The sequence below is a fragment of the Bos indicus x Bos taurus genome, chromosome 14, assembly GCF_003369695.1.
Source record: "Bos indicus x Bos taurus breed Angus x Brahman F1 hybrid chromosome 14, Bos_hybrid_MaternalHap_v2.0, whole genome shotgun sequence".
Lineage (NCBI taxonomy): Eukaryota > Metazoa > Chordata > Mammalia > Artiodactyla > Bovidae > Bos > Bos indicus x Bos taurus.
This window is the reverse complement of record NC_040089.1, coordinates 55,418,412-55,435,503: the sequence shown is the minus strand read 5'-3', so window position 1 is coordinate 55,435,503 and position 17,092 is coordinate 55,418,412. Positions and strand designations below refer to the sequence as shown.

The 17,092-nt window shown below is 36.0% G+C and overlaps 1 protein-coding gene across 2 annotated transcripts in view; it reads right to left on the bottom strand.

Moving 5' to 3' along the window:
- Nucleotides 1–17,092, bottom strand: part of NUDCD1 (NudC domain containing 1) — a 93,666-nt gene that overhangs the window by 43,302 nt on the left and 33,272 nt on the right. For both annotated transcript variants that reach the window (XM_027561308.1, XM_027561309.1), the window contains 4 exons: nt 13,917–14,097; nt 11,082–11,264; nt 6,972–7,176; nt 3,287–3,431 (listed from right to left, as the gene is read on the bottom strand). In XM_027561308.1, coding sequence (XP_027417109.1) covers nt 3,287–3,431; nt 6,972–7,176; nt 11,082–11,264; nt 13,917–14,097 — 714 coding nt within the window. The remainder of the gene's footprint in view (nt 1–3,286; nt 3,432–6,971; nt 7,177–11,081; nt 11,265–13,916; nt 14,098–17,092) is intronic.

The window sequence follows — 17,092 nt, the reverse complement described above, 5'->3', positions numbered from 1 at the left end:
GGCCACCTGATGCAAAGAGCTGACTCATTTGAAAAGACCCTGATGCTGGGAAAGATTGAGGGCAGGAGGAGAAGGAGATGACAGAGGATGAGATGGTCGGATGCCATCACCAACTCAGTGGACATGAGTTTGGGTAAACTCCTGGAGTTGGTGATGGACAGGGAGGCCTGGAGTGCTGCAGTTCATGGGGTCGCAGAGAGTCGGACACGACTGAGCAACTGAACTGAACTGACTGAGCTATGGTTGTCTGCTCCATCCTAAATATCAAAGGAAACAATGATTACAGTGACTGGTTGGAAGGTAATTCCAGCAATGAGCTGGGCCATGGGCTTTCCAGGTGGCTATGGTGGTCAAGTATCCTCCTGCCAATGCAAGACACATAAGAGACCCAGGTTCAATCCCTGGAGAAGTTAATGGCTATCCACTCTAGTATTCTTGCCTGGAGAATCCCATGGACAGAGGAGCCTGGCAAGCTACAGTCTAAAGGGTTGCAAAGAGTTGGACATGACTGAAGTTGACTTAGCATGCATGCATGCATTCTGTTACAGTGACTCAAGAAGATACGTACATCCAGCAGAACAGAAAGTACTCTCCCTCCCTCCCTTCCCCTTTCAATTACTCATATAGGGCTTCCCTAGAGGCTTAGCTAAGAATCTGCCTGCAATATGGGATATGTAGGTTTGATCCTTGGGAAGGGAAGATCCCCTGGAGCAGGAAATGGCAACTCACTCCAGTATTCTTGCCTGGTGAATTCCATGGACAGAGTAGCTCAGTGGGCTACAGTCCATGGGGTCTCAAGAACTGGAGTAACCAACACTAGAAATAAGAGGGCAAAAAAGTAAAAGCTAAGGACTATCGAGGCAGCCAGTACTGAAAAAGACAAGATTACAGAGAAAAGAGAAAGCAAAGAAAACCCAAGACTCCATGCTGTTTTCCTCAAGCTATCTGCTATTTCAAGCTGAGCTGAAAAAGACAAGGGAAAGCAGTGGATAAAAGGCTAAAAAGCTTAATTTTGATAATTGTCAAAGTACTTGGAGACAAAAATTAGAAATCAGGGCCTACACAGGAGGAGAAACCTGGTAAACATTCCACACTTTTAGCTAAGATATGTGAAAAGTTTTGCCCTAGGTTTAAGAACAGACAAAGAATAAACCAGCCAGGCAAAAAACTTAAAGCCAGCAACAAATCAAATCAATCACTAATGGGATTAAGAAAACAGGCAGAAAATTTGGAGGATACAGCTAATGTAGTATTTAGAAGGAAGTGTAGAGCATTAAATGTTTTCATTAAAAAAGGAAGGTAAAAAAAAATCTAAGCTTTCACCTTCAAAAAAAAAAAAGCAAAATAAATCCAAAGCAAGCAAAGAGAAAGTAATAAATGTCATAACAGAAATGAATGAAACTGGAAACTGAAAAAAAAGAAGAAAAATAAAGTCAACTGAAATAAATGCCCAAAATATCTACTAAACAACTTAAATTTATGGTTTAAAACCTTCAAAAAAAGAAAACTCCAGACAGTTTCACTAGCAACTTCCATCGAACATTAAAGAAGATATAATGCCAAGTCTACAATCTCTTCCAGAAACAGAAGACAGAAACACTTTCCTACTCATTTTATGAACTCAGCATTATCCACATACAAAAAGTAAAAAAACAAAACAAAAACTATAGACCCCAGTATTCCTCACAGAGATGTAAAGCTCTTCAATAATACCAGTAAACCAAACCAGCAGTATGTAAAAGAGAGTAATTTTATTTTACTGTAGATTAAAGGTTCTAATCAATGCAGTAAGGCAAGAAAAGGTAAAAAGATTTGAAAAAAAAACTGCCTTCAGTTAGAGATGACAAAATTCTGTTATTTTAAAACTAACAAATTCACTAGTATTCAGGCATAAATACCTTAGTCATTTATTTAACAACATTCATTTGAAATCATCAAGTTTAAAAGGCAGTTAGCAGCAATTATCTACAATCTCACAACAAACCTCCATTACTGTCTCTATAATTATATCTTCAGAACCCTATAACAATAAATACTTGCTAAATGAATGAGCATAGAGAAATGCAGTCTGCATGACTTATAACAAGGCTATGAAATCAAAGTTCTGTAGTCATACATAGAATTCCAGTGATTCTTGAAATTTTCCATTATGCTGGAAAAAGTGAAACATGGTTTCTCCATTTTGGTCATGTTTTCTTTCATCCGAGACATTTACTTTCAATATTCTAATCTTTCTTTTCTATCTCAGGATGCAACCAACTCTACAGTATAAATACTTCTTTATACAACCCTCTGCATTGCTATAATTCCAGATGGCAATAAGTTAGACATTTTAAATGTGCTGATGTAAGATCTGGTAAATGAAGATAACTGAAGTTCTGGTGTATTGCTGTATTTGTTCAAATTCTTAACATTATCTTAAATGTTATCAGAGGAGGAACATATTCAACAAAAAACCATAGTTATATGTAGTGTGTATGTATACACACCCCTTGTGATATTTTAAGATCACCCAAAAAATGTCAATGATTACAAATAGATTATTAGCAAAGTAGGGTATAAAATCAAAATTTTGTCCCTATCAGCATTGGTCAGTCAATTCTTCTAAAGGAGAATACAGATATATAGGCAGATATAGTTGACACCTCAACAACATGGGTTTGAACTGGAAGGGTCTACTTAAAAGACTGAAGGCAGGAGGAGAAGGGGACGACAGAGGATGAGATGGTTGACTCAATGGACATGAGTTTGAGCAAGCTCCAGGAGCTGGTGATGGACAGGGAAGCTTGGCATGCTGCAGTCTATGGGGTCGCAAAAAGCTGGATATGATGGAGTGACTGAACTGAACTTAAAATACACACTACAGAAATACATAATATGCAACTGGTTGAATCTGAGGATGTGGATCAGCAGATATAGAAGACCAACTATAAAGTTAAACTCAGATTTTTGAGTGTACAGGGTGGGCTCCCTAATCCCTGCATTGTTCAATGATCAATTATATATTTCCTTTTCTCTCTACATATATTGAGAGACCGAGAGATACATATATACATACACATATGCATGTACACCACCCTGTATGTAAAACATGCCCCCCCACACATATATATTCAGTTAGTGAATAAGGAATAAATAATAGAATTTCAAGTGATATTCAAACACTAGTCAGTAATACCTAATGTCTTTTACATTAGGAAAAGCAAAATAACGTTTGAAAAACATGGTATAATCCCCACATACTTCTGAATCCTTGTGAAGTCCCACTACTATTGCAATTGCTTACCAGTTCATCAGAGGTCAAATGCATCAAACGTTCAGCTATTGCAGCACACTGAGCTGAGTCTCTTATAAATTCCCCTTGTTTATCACCAACCACTAGCTCTGGCCATGTCATGCCTTCACTCTTCTTGATCAAGGAAATCTCCAAGCTAGATGTGTAAAATGAGGAAAGTTTTGTTACATTAAGCAGCTACACAAACTATACAACCAATATCAAACAGAAGAATCTTTCACAGAAATTACCCTTCCAGTGTCCCGAGAATGTTTTACCAAAAATCAAGTTCATTTTAGTTTTGCATATGATGGAACACCTATCATCCAGGAGTAAATAAGGTAGACTTAACAAATATGGAAGTACCGCTGGACTGATGGGAGAGTCAAATCACCCTCAGAAAAACTTTTGCAGTTCAGGTGTGCTGACTGTTACCAATCTTAAGTAGTGGAAATATAAGCAGATGTATCTATGAGTTATTTCACTGGGGAATGGAGATGGAGTGATGGGCACATAAAGTTAAATGGAAAGGGCCTAAAACTAAAGGTATCTCTCTGTGTGTGGAGCCAACAATTACCTTCACTATCATCAAACTAGTAGTCATGATATGATTACTAAAGACCAGGCAGCTTAAATCAATAAAAAAGAACCCATAAGGGAACTCTAAGATTAAGGACTAATACAGCGGGAAAGGGAGAGAGGTATGAGTCAGGGCAGACTGTGGACATGGGACAGGGAATTGCCCATGTGCCTCCTGACTAGGAAAGGGAATCCAGTTAAGCTGGCTGCTGTGGTAATACAGAGAAAAGTGGGTGGTGGCACCTGTTCCACAGCAAAGCAACCTTTTCCACATGCCATCTCTGGTACATATGGGTCATACTAACCCATGCCCTGCAACTCAATTTGCAAGGAAACAATTGTCTGAACACAATAACAACTATTATCATAATTATCAAATAGAACATACTAACATCAGTTATTTTCAAGGCTATTATCATCACCTTATGAATTAACTACAGCACTTTAAAATTTTCTAAAACTACTTTTAAAGAGACTATACAATATATCTTCCTGACATAATGAGTTTCTATCATTAGCATTAAAAATTACCACCACAATTAATAATGCCCAGATAGTTATATTTTCTAAGGAGAAAGCTCATCTCAAAAATGAGGATGATTAATGATGATAATAAAAACAATGACAGCAGCTTATACTTACCTAATGCTTACCACATGCTAGGTGCTATTTTAAGCATTTTACATATTTTAACTCATTTATGGCTCACCACAAAGAAAGTAAATACTATTAGCATCTCCACTTTACAAATAACAAAAAAAGCACTGAGAAGTTAAGTAACTTGCCAAGGTCATAAGCTAGTAAAGCAGTCTGGCTCCAAGTCCATGTTCTTCACTATTGCACTATTCTGCCTCTCTGAAAAAATATATGTAAATAACTATTAAAGAACTTGTACCTAGTGACCAGAACGTATAAATACTGTTCTTAGTCAGTTGCTACCTAAAGAAGTTAACAAGTTCATACAGTCTTGGTTTATAAAGAATTTATGAACCATCAGTAAATTGGCATATTCAGTCAGTTACTCTTTTAGCATAAATGCATTTCTACATTTTAAAACTAGAATCATATCCTACCATCCAAGCAAATAGGAATACATAGCTCCATACATAATACAGGTTAGTTAACAAATCCTTTCAAAGTCAGAACATTAACTATTAAAAATGAGATGAATAATATAAAAATATCATGTGTTTTAAACCAATGATACCACACACACATCATTGTAATTACCTTTTGTAACATTAAATAGTAATTAAGCACCTCAAATTTCATGGAAAAACAATACTGGTCTATGTTCATGTGTTAAATGTTGAATCTATTTTTGCATATAGTCCAGCTCTTCTCCTAAATCTTGGCTGAGTTACTGCTTGATGACTTATATTTAACAGTATGTTCCAGCTGGTTTGCCAATTTAAAAATGCTATCCTCAAATTGCACACACTAGTAAGATATATTTAAATAGAATATATGGAAATATAAAATATTTTTAAAAGAACCTTTTGGATATAGAGTTTTTTAAACATATATAAAAAATATAACCAAGTCACCAAATTTCTCCATTAATAAAATGATTTCAAGATATCTGTTCAATTTAAAGCCTAAAAAACTTTGTGAATTAGATATACAGTTCTTAGACTCTAGGCATTTAGATTCATATCAAGACTCACTTGATTTCACTGACTACACTAAAGCCTATGACTGTGTGGATCACAACAAACTGTGGAAAATTCTTAAAGAAATGTGAATACCAGACCACCTTACCTGTCTTCTGAGAAACCTGTTTGTGGGTCAAGAAGCAACAGTTAGAACCAGACATAGAATAACTGACTGGTTCAAAACTGGGAAAGGAGTAAGACAGGATGTACATTGTCACCTGTTTATTTAACTTAAATGCAGAGTACATGATGCGAAATGTCAGGCTGGATGAAGCACAAGCTGGAATCAAGACTGCCAAGAGAAATATCAATAACCTCAGATAGACAGATGACACCACCCTTATTGGCAGAAAGCGAAGAGAAACTAAAAAGCCTCTTGATGAAAGTGAAAGGGGAGTGAAAAAGCTGTGTTAAAACTCAACAATCAAAAAACTGAAATCATGGCATCTGATCCCATCATAGCAAATAGATGCGGAAACAACAGAAACAGTGACAGACTATTTTCTTGGGCTCCAAAATCACTGCAGATGGTGACTGCAGCCATGAAATTAAAAGATGCTTGCTCCTTGGAAGAAAAGCTATGACAAACCCAGACAGTGTATTAAAAAGTGGAGATGTGACTTTGCCGACAAAGGTCCATCTAGTCAAAGCTATGGTTTTTCCAGTAGTCATGTACGAATGCGAGAGTTGAACCATAAAGAAGGCTGAGCACCAAAGAACTGATACTCTCAAACTGTGGTGTTAGAGAAGACTCTTGAGAGTCCTTTGGACTGCAAGGATATCAAACCAGGCAATTCTAAAGGAACTCAACCCTGAATATTCCTTGAAAGGACTGATGCTGAAGCTCCAATACTTTGGCCACCTGAAGCGAAGAGTTGACTCCTTAAGAAAGACCCTGATGCTGGGAAAGACAGAAGGCAGGAGGATGACAGAGGATGAGATGGTTGGATGGCATCACCGATTCAATGGACATGAGTATGAGCAAACTCTGGGAGATGGCCAAGGACAGGGAAGCCTGGTCTGCTGGAGTCCATGGGGTTGCAAAGAGGTGGATAAGACTGAGCAACTGAACAATGAACAAGAAAGCACAGGAATACATCATCTAGTTAGCAAATTAAAAGTTAGTAGAAACAAATTATTTCCATTAAAAAGTTTAAATTGTGAAAATTCAAATAAATAGCTGTTTTCAACCATTTATTATTATTATTACTCTCTTATTGTATCCAGAGCTGGTAACGAAAAGCATGACAATATAATGCAAACAATAACTAAGCTAGTAACTTTAACCTTAACTACTACAGTAATTCCATTTTTAATCTATCCTAAGAAAAATAATCAGCAGTATTGATGAGCCTATCGTAGTATTCCCCTTTGATGTAACCACTGCAGAAAGGATAAAAAGAAGAAAAAAGTAAAATAATAAAAGGTAAAATTTCAAATATAAATAAAACTAAAAAAAATACCTATTATTTTCTTTAATTATCCATGTACTGCTTTCATGATCAATAGATGAAAAGAGATTGCCTTCCAAAAACCTCTGACCCTTCAGTACAATGTTGACAGAATCAGGCAAAAACTGTACTTGAATGTCTTCCTTAGTACAGTCTTCTGGAAGCTGTATTGTTACTGTCAAATCATCTTCAGTCTGTTGCCAGTAATACAGAGGTTCTTTGGGAAAGAAAAATGTATTATGTAATAAAAAAAAAACAGAGACTACAACATAACATACAAAATCAGAAACCAGAACATACAGAACACCTATCTAGCATCTTTTCTAGTGATCTTCTCACAAAAAAGTAATTATGAACAAATATGCAGAGATCTCCTTGGGGAATTTTCACTCAAAGTGTTGTAGCAATCACACTTGACATTTCCCTGTTCCAGTCTTACCTAATGCCCTAGAAGATATACACTCATAAAATACAAATCATAGCAACTCTTTATTCCCTACCTCCCAGTACCCTGCTTCTCCCTCTTCTCTTACACACACAGACACAGGATTCCAAGCATGCGTGCATGCACGCACACACACATATACAGGATTCCAAGTTAAAAGAATACCAAATATGTCACAAACCCTGCCTGAAACTTTCATCACGACCTTGATTTGCCACTGTTGGGGCAATTTAGTAACTGTGATACAGGAGACTACGACTATTTGGTGGGACAGACATCCACACAAAAATAAAAGATATATTTTCCTTATAAAAGTATTGGCTATTTTACTCCACAACATGAAAGCAATTTCATAACAAATTCAAGGGCTGTCAGTATATTTAGTCTAAGTTCCCAGTAAAAAAAAATCCTCTTTTCAACTCCTTCACTATCCCCTCTGCTTGGCTCCTAAAAAGCTATCTACCTAAGAAACACTTTTAGGCCCTTAACACTATAACCATGAAGTAAGAAAGCAGGGCTTAAATGTAAAATGGACAAATATTTGCTTAATAGCATCCATAAACATTAATCTGTCCACTCACTCATCAGAAAGAAATATAACATTGGTGTTGTTTAGTCACTAAGTCATGTCTGACTCCTTTGTGACCCACCAGGCTCCTCTGTCCATGGGATTTCCCAGGCAAGAATACTGGAGTGGGTTGCCATTTCCTTCTCCAGGGGATCTTCCTGAACCAGAGATTGAATCTGTGTCTCCTGCACTGACAGATAGGTTCTTTACCACTGAGTCACCTGGGAAGCCCAGGTAATAGGTAATATCAGTCTAACTGAAGTTTACAGAAAATGAAACCAGAATATATACTCAGGAGAGCTTAAAAGAAAGCATGCTAATTAACAAACTATCCATAATTTTTGTTACAACCATTTTCCTTTCTTATTGTGAAAGTCTGATGATATTAAAATAAATACAGAAGAAATTTCCCAAGAGCAAATGGGTACAAGAAGTTAAGTTAGGGCCGTTAGAAGGAAAACAGAAAAACTGAAGGGTTTACACTAAATGGAAGTGGTTTACACTAAAAGAGTAGAACAAATTCAGGAGGAATTCAAACATAACGTGAGATGTCAACTAGTGGCTAGTGATTTAAAAACATGATGTGTTCCAACTAGGCTGCAAATCTGTCTTGGAAGCACATGGGCCTAGCTACTAGGCAGACTGGTTCCAAGGATGAAGGCAGTCCATCATTCTTCCTCAAGCACTCACCAAAGGAGTTCTAAAGGGCTTGTGGTCTAGTAATACAAATAGCTGCTCTGGCTAAGCTCCAGGAGAGTTTAACATTATAACTAAGACAGAACAGTAGTTTACTCAGAAAGGGATCTTGTGAAAAAAATCACTTGTGAGAAAACTAAGCTATTAAGAGGTGAAGTAAAAGGCCACCATGCGCAACTCTTATATTCAGGTGTTCATATTTATAAACCTGGAGGAAATATTCATATATTTATTATAAAAGTATTTTCAAGGTTTTTCAACAAATTTTTTAAAAGCTATGTGAAAATGAAAGTTGCTCAGTCATTTCTGATTCTTTGCAAACCCATGGCCTATATGGTCCACGGAATTCTCCAGGCCAGAATATTGGAGTGGGTAGCCTTTCTCTTCTCCAGGGGTTCTTCACAACCCAGGAATCAAACCCAGGTCTCCCACATTGCAGGTGGATTCTTTACCAACTGAGTTATCAGGGAAACCCTCAAGAGCTATGTAAGTACATAAAAATACTGAAACCCATTTTTATTTTAAATAATTTAAGTTGTTAAAGTAATAAAAAGGGTAGCTTCAAAGAGTAATACATATGATTGTTAAATACTGTGCAAATCTGTTAAGTAAAATATACTATTCTCTGACTATAAATATCAGAAATATGAACAGCAATGATTCTAGAGAAATGGTCTCCTGAATATTTTTTTAGAAGAATATGAATTCTTTGCATACAAATATAAACTTCTTCTGAAAGACCTTTTTATTCTTTTCATTCTAAAACATTACCTTCATTCATTCATTCAAGACTGAGAAAACGTTAAGTGATTCTATCCCCTAGGAACTTTCTTTCAGTTCAGCATGAAAGGGAAGAACACGTAATTAGCATACCTATATGAAGAGATGTATACAGAAAAGGAGTACCTCAAGGCTGTATATTGTTACCCTGCTTATTTAACTTCTATGCAGAGTACATCATGAGAAACACTGAGCTGGAAGAAGCACAAGCTGGAATCAAGATTGCCAGGAGAAATATCAATAAGCTCAGATATGCAGATGACACCACCCTTATGGCAGAAAGTGAAGAGGAACTCAAAAGCCTCTTGATCAAAGTGAAAGAGGAGAGTGAAAAAGTTGGCTTAAAGCTCAACGTTCAGAAAACGAAGATCATGGCATCTGGTCCCATCAGTTCATGGCAAATAGATGGGAAAACAGTGGAAACAATGTCAGACTACTTTTTTGGGCTCCAGAATCACTGCAGATGGTGACTGCAGCCATGAAATTAAAAGATGCTTACTCCTTGAAAGGAAAGTTATGACCAACCTGGACAGCATATTAAAAAGCAGAGACATTACTTTGCCAACAAAGGTCCGTCTAGTTAAGGCTATGGTTTTTCCAGTGATCATGTATGGATGTGAGAGTTGGACTGTGAAGACAGCTGAGCGCCAAAGAATTGATGCTTTTGAACTGTGGTGTTGGAGAAGACTCTTGAGATTGGAGAGTCTCCCTTGAACTGCAAGGAGATCCAACCAGTCCATCCTAAAAGAGATCAGTCCTGGGTGTTCCTTGGAAGGACTGATGCTGAAGCTGAAACTCCAATACTTTGGCCACCTCATGGGAAGAGCTGACTCATTGGAAAAGACTCTGATGCTGGGAGGGATTGGGGGCAGGAAGAGAAGGGGATGACAGAGGATGGAGATGGCTGGATGGTATCACCGACTTGATGGACATGAGTTTGGGTAAACTCCGGGAGTTGGTGATGGACTGGGAGGCCTGGCGTGCTGCGATTCATGTGGTGACAAAGATTCGGACACGACTGAGCAACTGAACTAAACTGAACTGATATCTATAACACTCTTCCTACCTATCTGTAGAGGCTTCCCTGATGGCTCAGTTGATAAAGAATCTGCCTGCAATGCAGGAGACCCCAGTTTGATTCCTGGGTTGGGAAGATCCCCTGGAGAAGGGAAAGGCTACCCACTCCTGTACTGTGGCCTGGAAAATTCTGTGGACTGTATAGTCCATGGGGTCGTAAAGAGTCGAACATGACTAAGCCACTTTCACTTTCATATGAAGAGAGGTTAGCTTATTTTTTTAAATTATTATCTATGATACTAATATGCTGGACTTTCAAATAACAACAACAAATAGACATCAGTATTTGTTTATTCATTAAGTATTTGTTAAATATCTAATCAGGTAAAATAATATATAGATTTTAAAAAACATTTTTTGTAATTAGGAAAAGTATTAAATTTAACCAGTTCACACTACCTAGGTGGTATATTTTATGAAAGGCTATTCTGAGAAATATAAAGGAAAACAAAGAAAAATTCAGTGCCAATCTTGACCTGGTAAAACCTACAACCTAGCTAGGAGGACAAGTCAGATCTATTTTACACAGGAGCTCTATGGTTCAAAGTAAAATCACCTTTAATTTCCTCGGACATGTTTTCATCCTTACTTTCTTCAAGACCCTGACCAGCTTGAACAAATGTAAAGGGCTTGTAGGAGATAATCATCAGACCGTTCCCATCAGGTTCAATAGCAGCATAATGTGGCACGGACTTCCCACGGAGAGTATTACGCTTAGCCACTTCATATTTTTTATTATCTGTGAGAAAATAAAGCATTTTAGAACAAGAAAATTACAACCAAAAAACTATAATAAAAATATCTGAAAATATTCAAGTATAATTCTAATTTAAATTAAATATTTTAAATGTACCATTAAAAAGCAGACTATTAGGTACCTTTTTATAAAAGGCTAAAAAAATTTACAACCTAATATTCTGTAAATAAAATCTCTTTAAAAAAATGGGTCTGATGAAATTTGTTCTAGGTTGTGATGCCTAATGTGGTAGCCACTGGCCATGGTAGCTGTTTAATTAAGTAAAATTGGACATTCATTTCTCCAGCCACACTTTAAGTGTTCAAAAGCCACACATACGTAGCTGCTATCACACTGAGTGGCTCACATATAAACACGTCCATTTTGGAAAAATTTCTGTTGGACAGCAGGGCTCTAAATTGTAAAAGTGATTTACTTACCTGAATATCAACCTCTGAAAAATCTACCCATTCCTTGACTATAGCCTGTCTACTTTCTCAGCCAGTATATGATAGGTGTCTTCTGACAAGGGTCACAAATTGATGGTAATGGAAAAAGTGTGGTGTGGACTATTTTCTGCCCATTAGCAGGTTTTCTTAAAATGAAATAACTTTTATGGTAGAAATATTTTTTTATACACATTCACATATAGATCTATTTGCCATAAAATATAAATAACTGTACTTTGAATTTTAAAGATAGGAACAATTAACTGTGTTCTGAAATTCTCTGGTAAACTAACTGAATTTATTCTATGAAAATAAGGGTTTTTTCTTTTTTTTTTGCTTTAGAAGTATTCAAACATTTGAGTCCATACCTTTACTTAACATTGTTACTTTTTATAACAAAGTTTTTTTACAGTGGGTAGTAGTTATTAGCTTCACACTCAGTAATCAAAAAATCATAACTCAACATCATGAGTTATGCATAATAATACATATGTGGTTGTTGTTCAGTGGCCCAGTAGTGTCCAACTCTTTGCGACCCCACGAACTGCAGCATGCCAGGCCTCCCTGTCCCTCACCATCTCCCTAAGTTTGTCCAAATTTATCTCTCAGTGATGTCATCCAGCCATCTCATCCTCTGATGACCTCTTCTCCTTCTGCCTCAATCCTTCCCATAATAATACATACACACATAGTAATACAACCCATTCTAAAATATGTCCTTTTTCTCTCTAAACCCTCACCTATAATCACACATTCATGTCATATATATTTAAGAATAGACTTTTCATTTCGTGAAGTAAAAACAACGATTTTTCTTCCATAGGCACATGCAAGGCCGAGTCCTGCCTGGCTCCCAAGACCCAGCCTTAGACTCTGTATTTTAGACGATGGTTTTTCCCAACACGGGGGGTAGAAAACAGTAGGTCTCAAGGGAATTCCATGGCTACATGGGTTGGGAAGGGCTGGATCAAAATTACATTTTCTTTTTTCACTCAAGATTTTTAGAAACTTGACTATCCTTAATGTGAAATGTGGCTATTGTATGCCTACATTTTCAAACTTACTTGACCACAAAATATAATTTATCAAATATTCCACTCAACAGTCTAGAAATACAACACTGCTCTGTTATATTCATTAGAAAATAAAAAGTAACAGAATTATATTAGCAATTCAGGGAATAAAGGAACTGAAACATCCAGAAAAGAAAGCTAAAGTCAACAACAGAAAGAATGTTTCTACAATTACAATAATTAAAATCGGTTGGAGAGAAAAAAAAGAAAGGTGAGTCTAAATATAACTGTCCAGCTGAATGAAGGGAACAAAGATGAAGAGAACAGAAGCCATGGAGCTGCAGCAGAGCGCCACTGTGGACTGAGCTAAAGCTGTCATGGAACCAAGAGTCTTAGAGAAGGAAAAACACCCATGGTGATTTCTCCTATGTTATGTACCTTAATTTAAAAAACAAAGCTTTTATTTATCCAAAGCAGGGATCTGCAAACTATGACCTGTGAGCTGAAGAATAAATTTTACATTTTTAAATAGTTCAAAAAAAAATCAAAAGAATATTTAAATACATGTCAAATTATATAAAATTCAAAAGTCAGTGTTAATAAATAAACAGCTATACTAATTCATTTATGCCTTTGTAAATGGAATACAGCTGGAATACAGCTATACTCATTCATTTATGCCTTCACCTATAGCCGCTTTTGCAGCACAAGATCCTAGTTGAAGAACTGTGATAGGTCATATGGTTACCATCTAGCCCTTACAAAGTTTCCAATATCTAATCAAATGATTTAAGTTACTGTGTTCCTCCAGAGATAAAACTACAACACCGGAGGAAGAATAAATTACACTAAATATTTCAAAGAACAAATCTTGTGCTTAATGTTACATATTAACATATATTTTGTATATATTAAAAACATATACTTTAAATTCTTCCAAAATATGTAGTAGTGTCTTCTTTTACACAAAAGGTATATTCATTCAACTGTGGAAGCACATAATTATTTTTTTTTTATAATCCATACCTAAAGAGAAACTACCTATAAATATTCATTCCATTGGGTGGCAGGTACTAGAATCACAACACAATGCTTAAGAAAAAGCAAACAGCATTTACAGGAACAGCTTTGCATTTCAAAACCTCCTGAATTATGGCAACCACCTCAGAGAGATCAGAATTTTGTTGTTTTACCTTCATATTTCTTACTGATAGTGACCCACTCCAAGGAAACATAGAAACCACTTCCTTTCATAGACAATTCCTCTTTCTCTATTCGAAGGAGGAGAGTAGCTATTGAATGTTCTTCAGCTTTCAGCAATGAGATGCTGTGAATTATGATAAAAGGATTCCCAAGCTCTTCATTAAATACAATCTACAAAAAAGAAAAAAAGATGGCACTCAGAAAAACGTATTACATGAAATCATAGAGCACAGAGGAAATACACAGAATTCTGACAATCCAACAAGTAATTTGGATACTGTTTACTGCAAGGACACAAGAACAAACAAGCCCTGAAATAAAACTTAAAATACTGTTAAATAAAGTTTAAAATACTGCTTAGAGAAATAACTTTTAGAAAACATCTATTTGTTTAACAGAGAAAACTGATCAGTACACACAGAAAACAAAAGGGCCTCCAAATGGCATCTAAAGAGAAAGGGAATTAAAAGCAATCCTGTAGAAAGTTGCCAAGTGAAAGAGTGCTCCGTACAGAGGAAATGAGGTCAATATTCCCTTACTTCATCTCTTCCCATGTCTCATATCTAATTTATTAGATATCGTATCTAAATTATTGAGATATATTAATATATTGTATAATATTATAATCATCCATTTATAATATAGTCATTTATATTATATTATATATAAAATAATATATATTAATATATTAATCATATCTCTAATTTATTTCTGCCTTCTTCTTCCTAGTTTCTGAATACTGTTTGTATATGTGTGTGTATCTTTCTTTTCTATAGTTTTTTGTTTGCTTTGTTTTGTTTGTTTTCTGGAAATTTACAAAGGTAAGAGTCAAAGGAACTGGAGAACAAATCATGAAAACTTTCTTACTGTTCAAAAACAAAAGATCTCATTTCATCTAAAAAGATAATTCCACTAACTGTTAAATATTGAAATTTCTTCTAAAAAAAAAAAAAAGGCAAATCAAAGCATCATGGAAAGATGTACAAAATCTTATCAAATTCTTCTTACAACACATAATCTAAAAGACTACTGTATCTTTGTTAAATATCGAACAGGAAAGGTTTTCAGACTGATTTCTAAACGAGTTTTTCAAATAAATGGAAAAATAAATAGTTTGAATACAAATCTAACTGAAACACAAGAATTCGCTCTTTTTTTCTTTTTAAACCTATATCTGGAATCCCCTCCTGTGGGCTGCTACCTGAAAGCCTTATTAAAAAAAGGGTGCTTTTCCCCAATGCTCACAGCAGCAGTACTTAAAAGAGCAAAGACATGGAAGTAATCTAAATGTCTATGGACAGATGAATGAATAAAGATGTGGTATACACACTAAGGAATACTATTCGGCCGTAAAAAAAGAATAAATAATGCCATCTGCAGCAACACGGACAGACCTAGAGATTATCCAACTTCAGTGAAATAAGTCAGACAGAGAAAGACAAATATCACACAATATCACTTATATGTGAAATCTACAATATGATACAAATTAACTTATTGACAAAACAGGAAAAAACTCAGAAAACAATAGACACATTTTTGGTTAAGTGGGTTTTGCTTTTGTTTGGGGACAAGAAGAAATAAAAGGGTAGGAAGAAAAAAAGGTAAGTTTTGCCAAGTACAAGTAGCCAGATTACTGTTTCCTCCCCCTCTTTCTCTCTCATGTGAGGGAGACCAGAGGAGACCATGTCAGGACTTTTAAAAATTCTTAGGTTGACGTTTCCAGTCCCCTGAACAAGCCTGGAAAATCAACTGTGAAACTGTTGATATATAGCACTCCCATCATGTTAGAGGCCAAACATCCCCTGCCTTCTTTCATTTCTCTTTCTACATTTCAGTCATCACCACCACGCTTGCTGGGCCCCTTATGCCCTACCATGCCCCCATCACTTCCACCTTTAGCCTCCTCTCTTACACCAATTCCCTCAAAATCCCAAAACTCAGTTATTTCTCTCAAAGTGACCACTATCCCACAGTATCCCTTCCACTTCAATTAATGCCTGGTCCCATAATTTCCCCACTGTCCCTATACCCCCAGAGAGGACTGACTTCATTATGATAGTATATATACTGAAGATGATATGAAGTAAATTTAAATTTTTAATTTATTAAAAAAAATCTTACTGAAGGACTTATATGGGCCAAGGAGATATACATAGCAAAAACCAAATGAATTATAAACCCATATGAATTTTCTTCTGATGGACTACGTGGTATTATTTTTAATCCGAAGGTGAAGAGGGTCATTGTGTTTCTTATACCAACAGAATCCCCATAGCTTGATAACAGATCCATTCTCATTTATATCTCTCCTGTCCATCATTCTCCAAATTCTTTTCAACTGTTTCAGGTAGCTGGGTGCTATATACAACATATCCTCAGTAAAAAAAAAGAAAAGAAAAAATTATTGGAGGCAGGAACAGAATATGTCACAATGTCCAATTAATATTTAAAACTGTGACTGACTGCAAAGGTCTCCTATAAACAGGCTGTTGTTCTGGTATTTCATTGTGTTTTTTGTTTAACTTTTCAAACACACTGCAATTAGGTAGAGCAGCATTTGGTTAACAATAAGAAAGGTAAACCACTAAGGCCTTGTTGTTTTTCTCAAATAATTAAAGCCCAGTGTTTACAGGCACCTGTTGGTCTGATAAAAATGTTTTATAAGATGTAAAATATTAAATTCTATCCCTTTAGCTACCAAGAACTAAAGGCCACCTGCTGAAATTTAGAAGGCAGCAATATCACGTTGTACTTTATTACCACAACTCAGTGTCACTTTGTCTACTTTCAAAACCTGTGGCTCTGGAGAAACTAATTTCATATTTATTATTACTAAAATGCAAACCTGCCCCTCAGATTTAAGTCTGTGACATTGTTTAAAAAAAACTGAAATAAAAATGGCATCTTGGAGATTGGTAGATAATTACAGTTATAAATCAAATCCCTTATGATTATACAGTGGAAGTGACAAATAGATTTAAGGGACTAGATCTGACAGACAGAGTGCCTAAAGAACTATGGACAGAGGTTCGTGACACTGTACGGGAGACAGGGATCAAGATCATCCCCAAGAAAAAGAAATGCAAAAAAGAAAATGATTGTCTGGGGAGGCCTTACAAATAGCTGAGAAAAGAAGAGAAGCTAAAGGCAAAGGAGAAAAGGA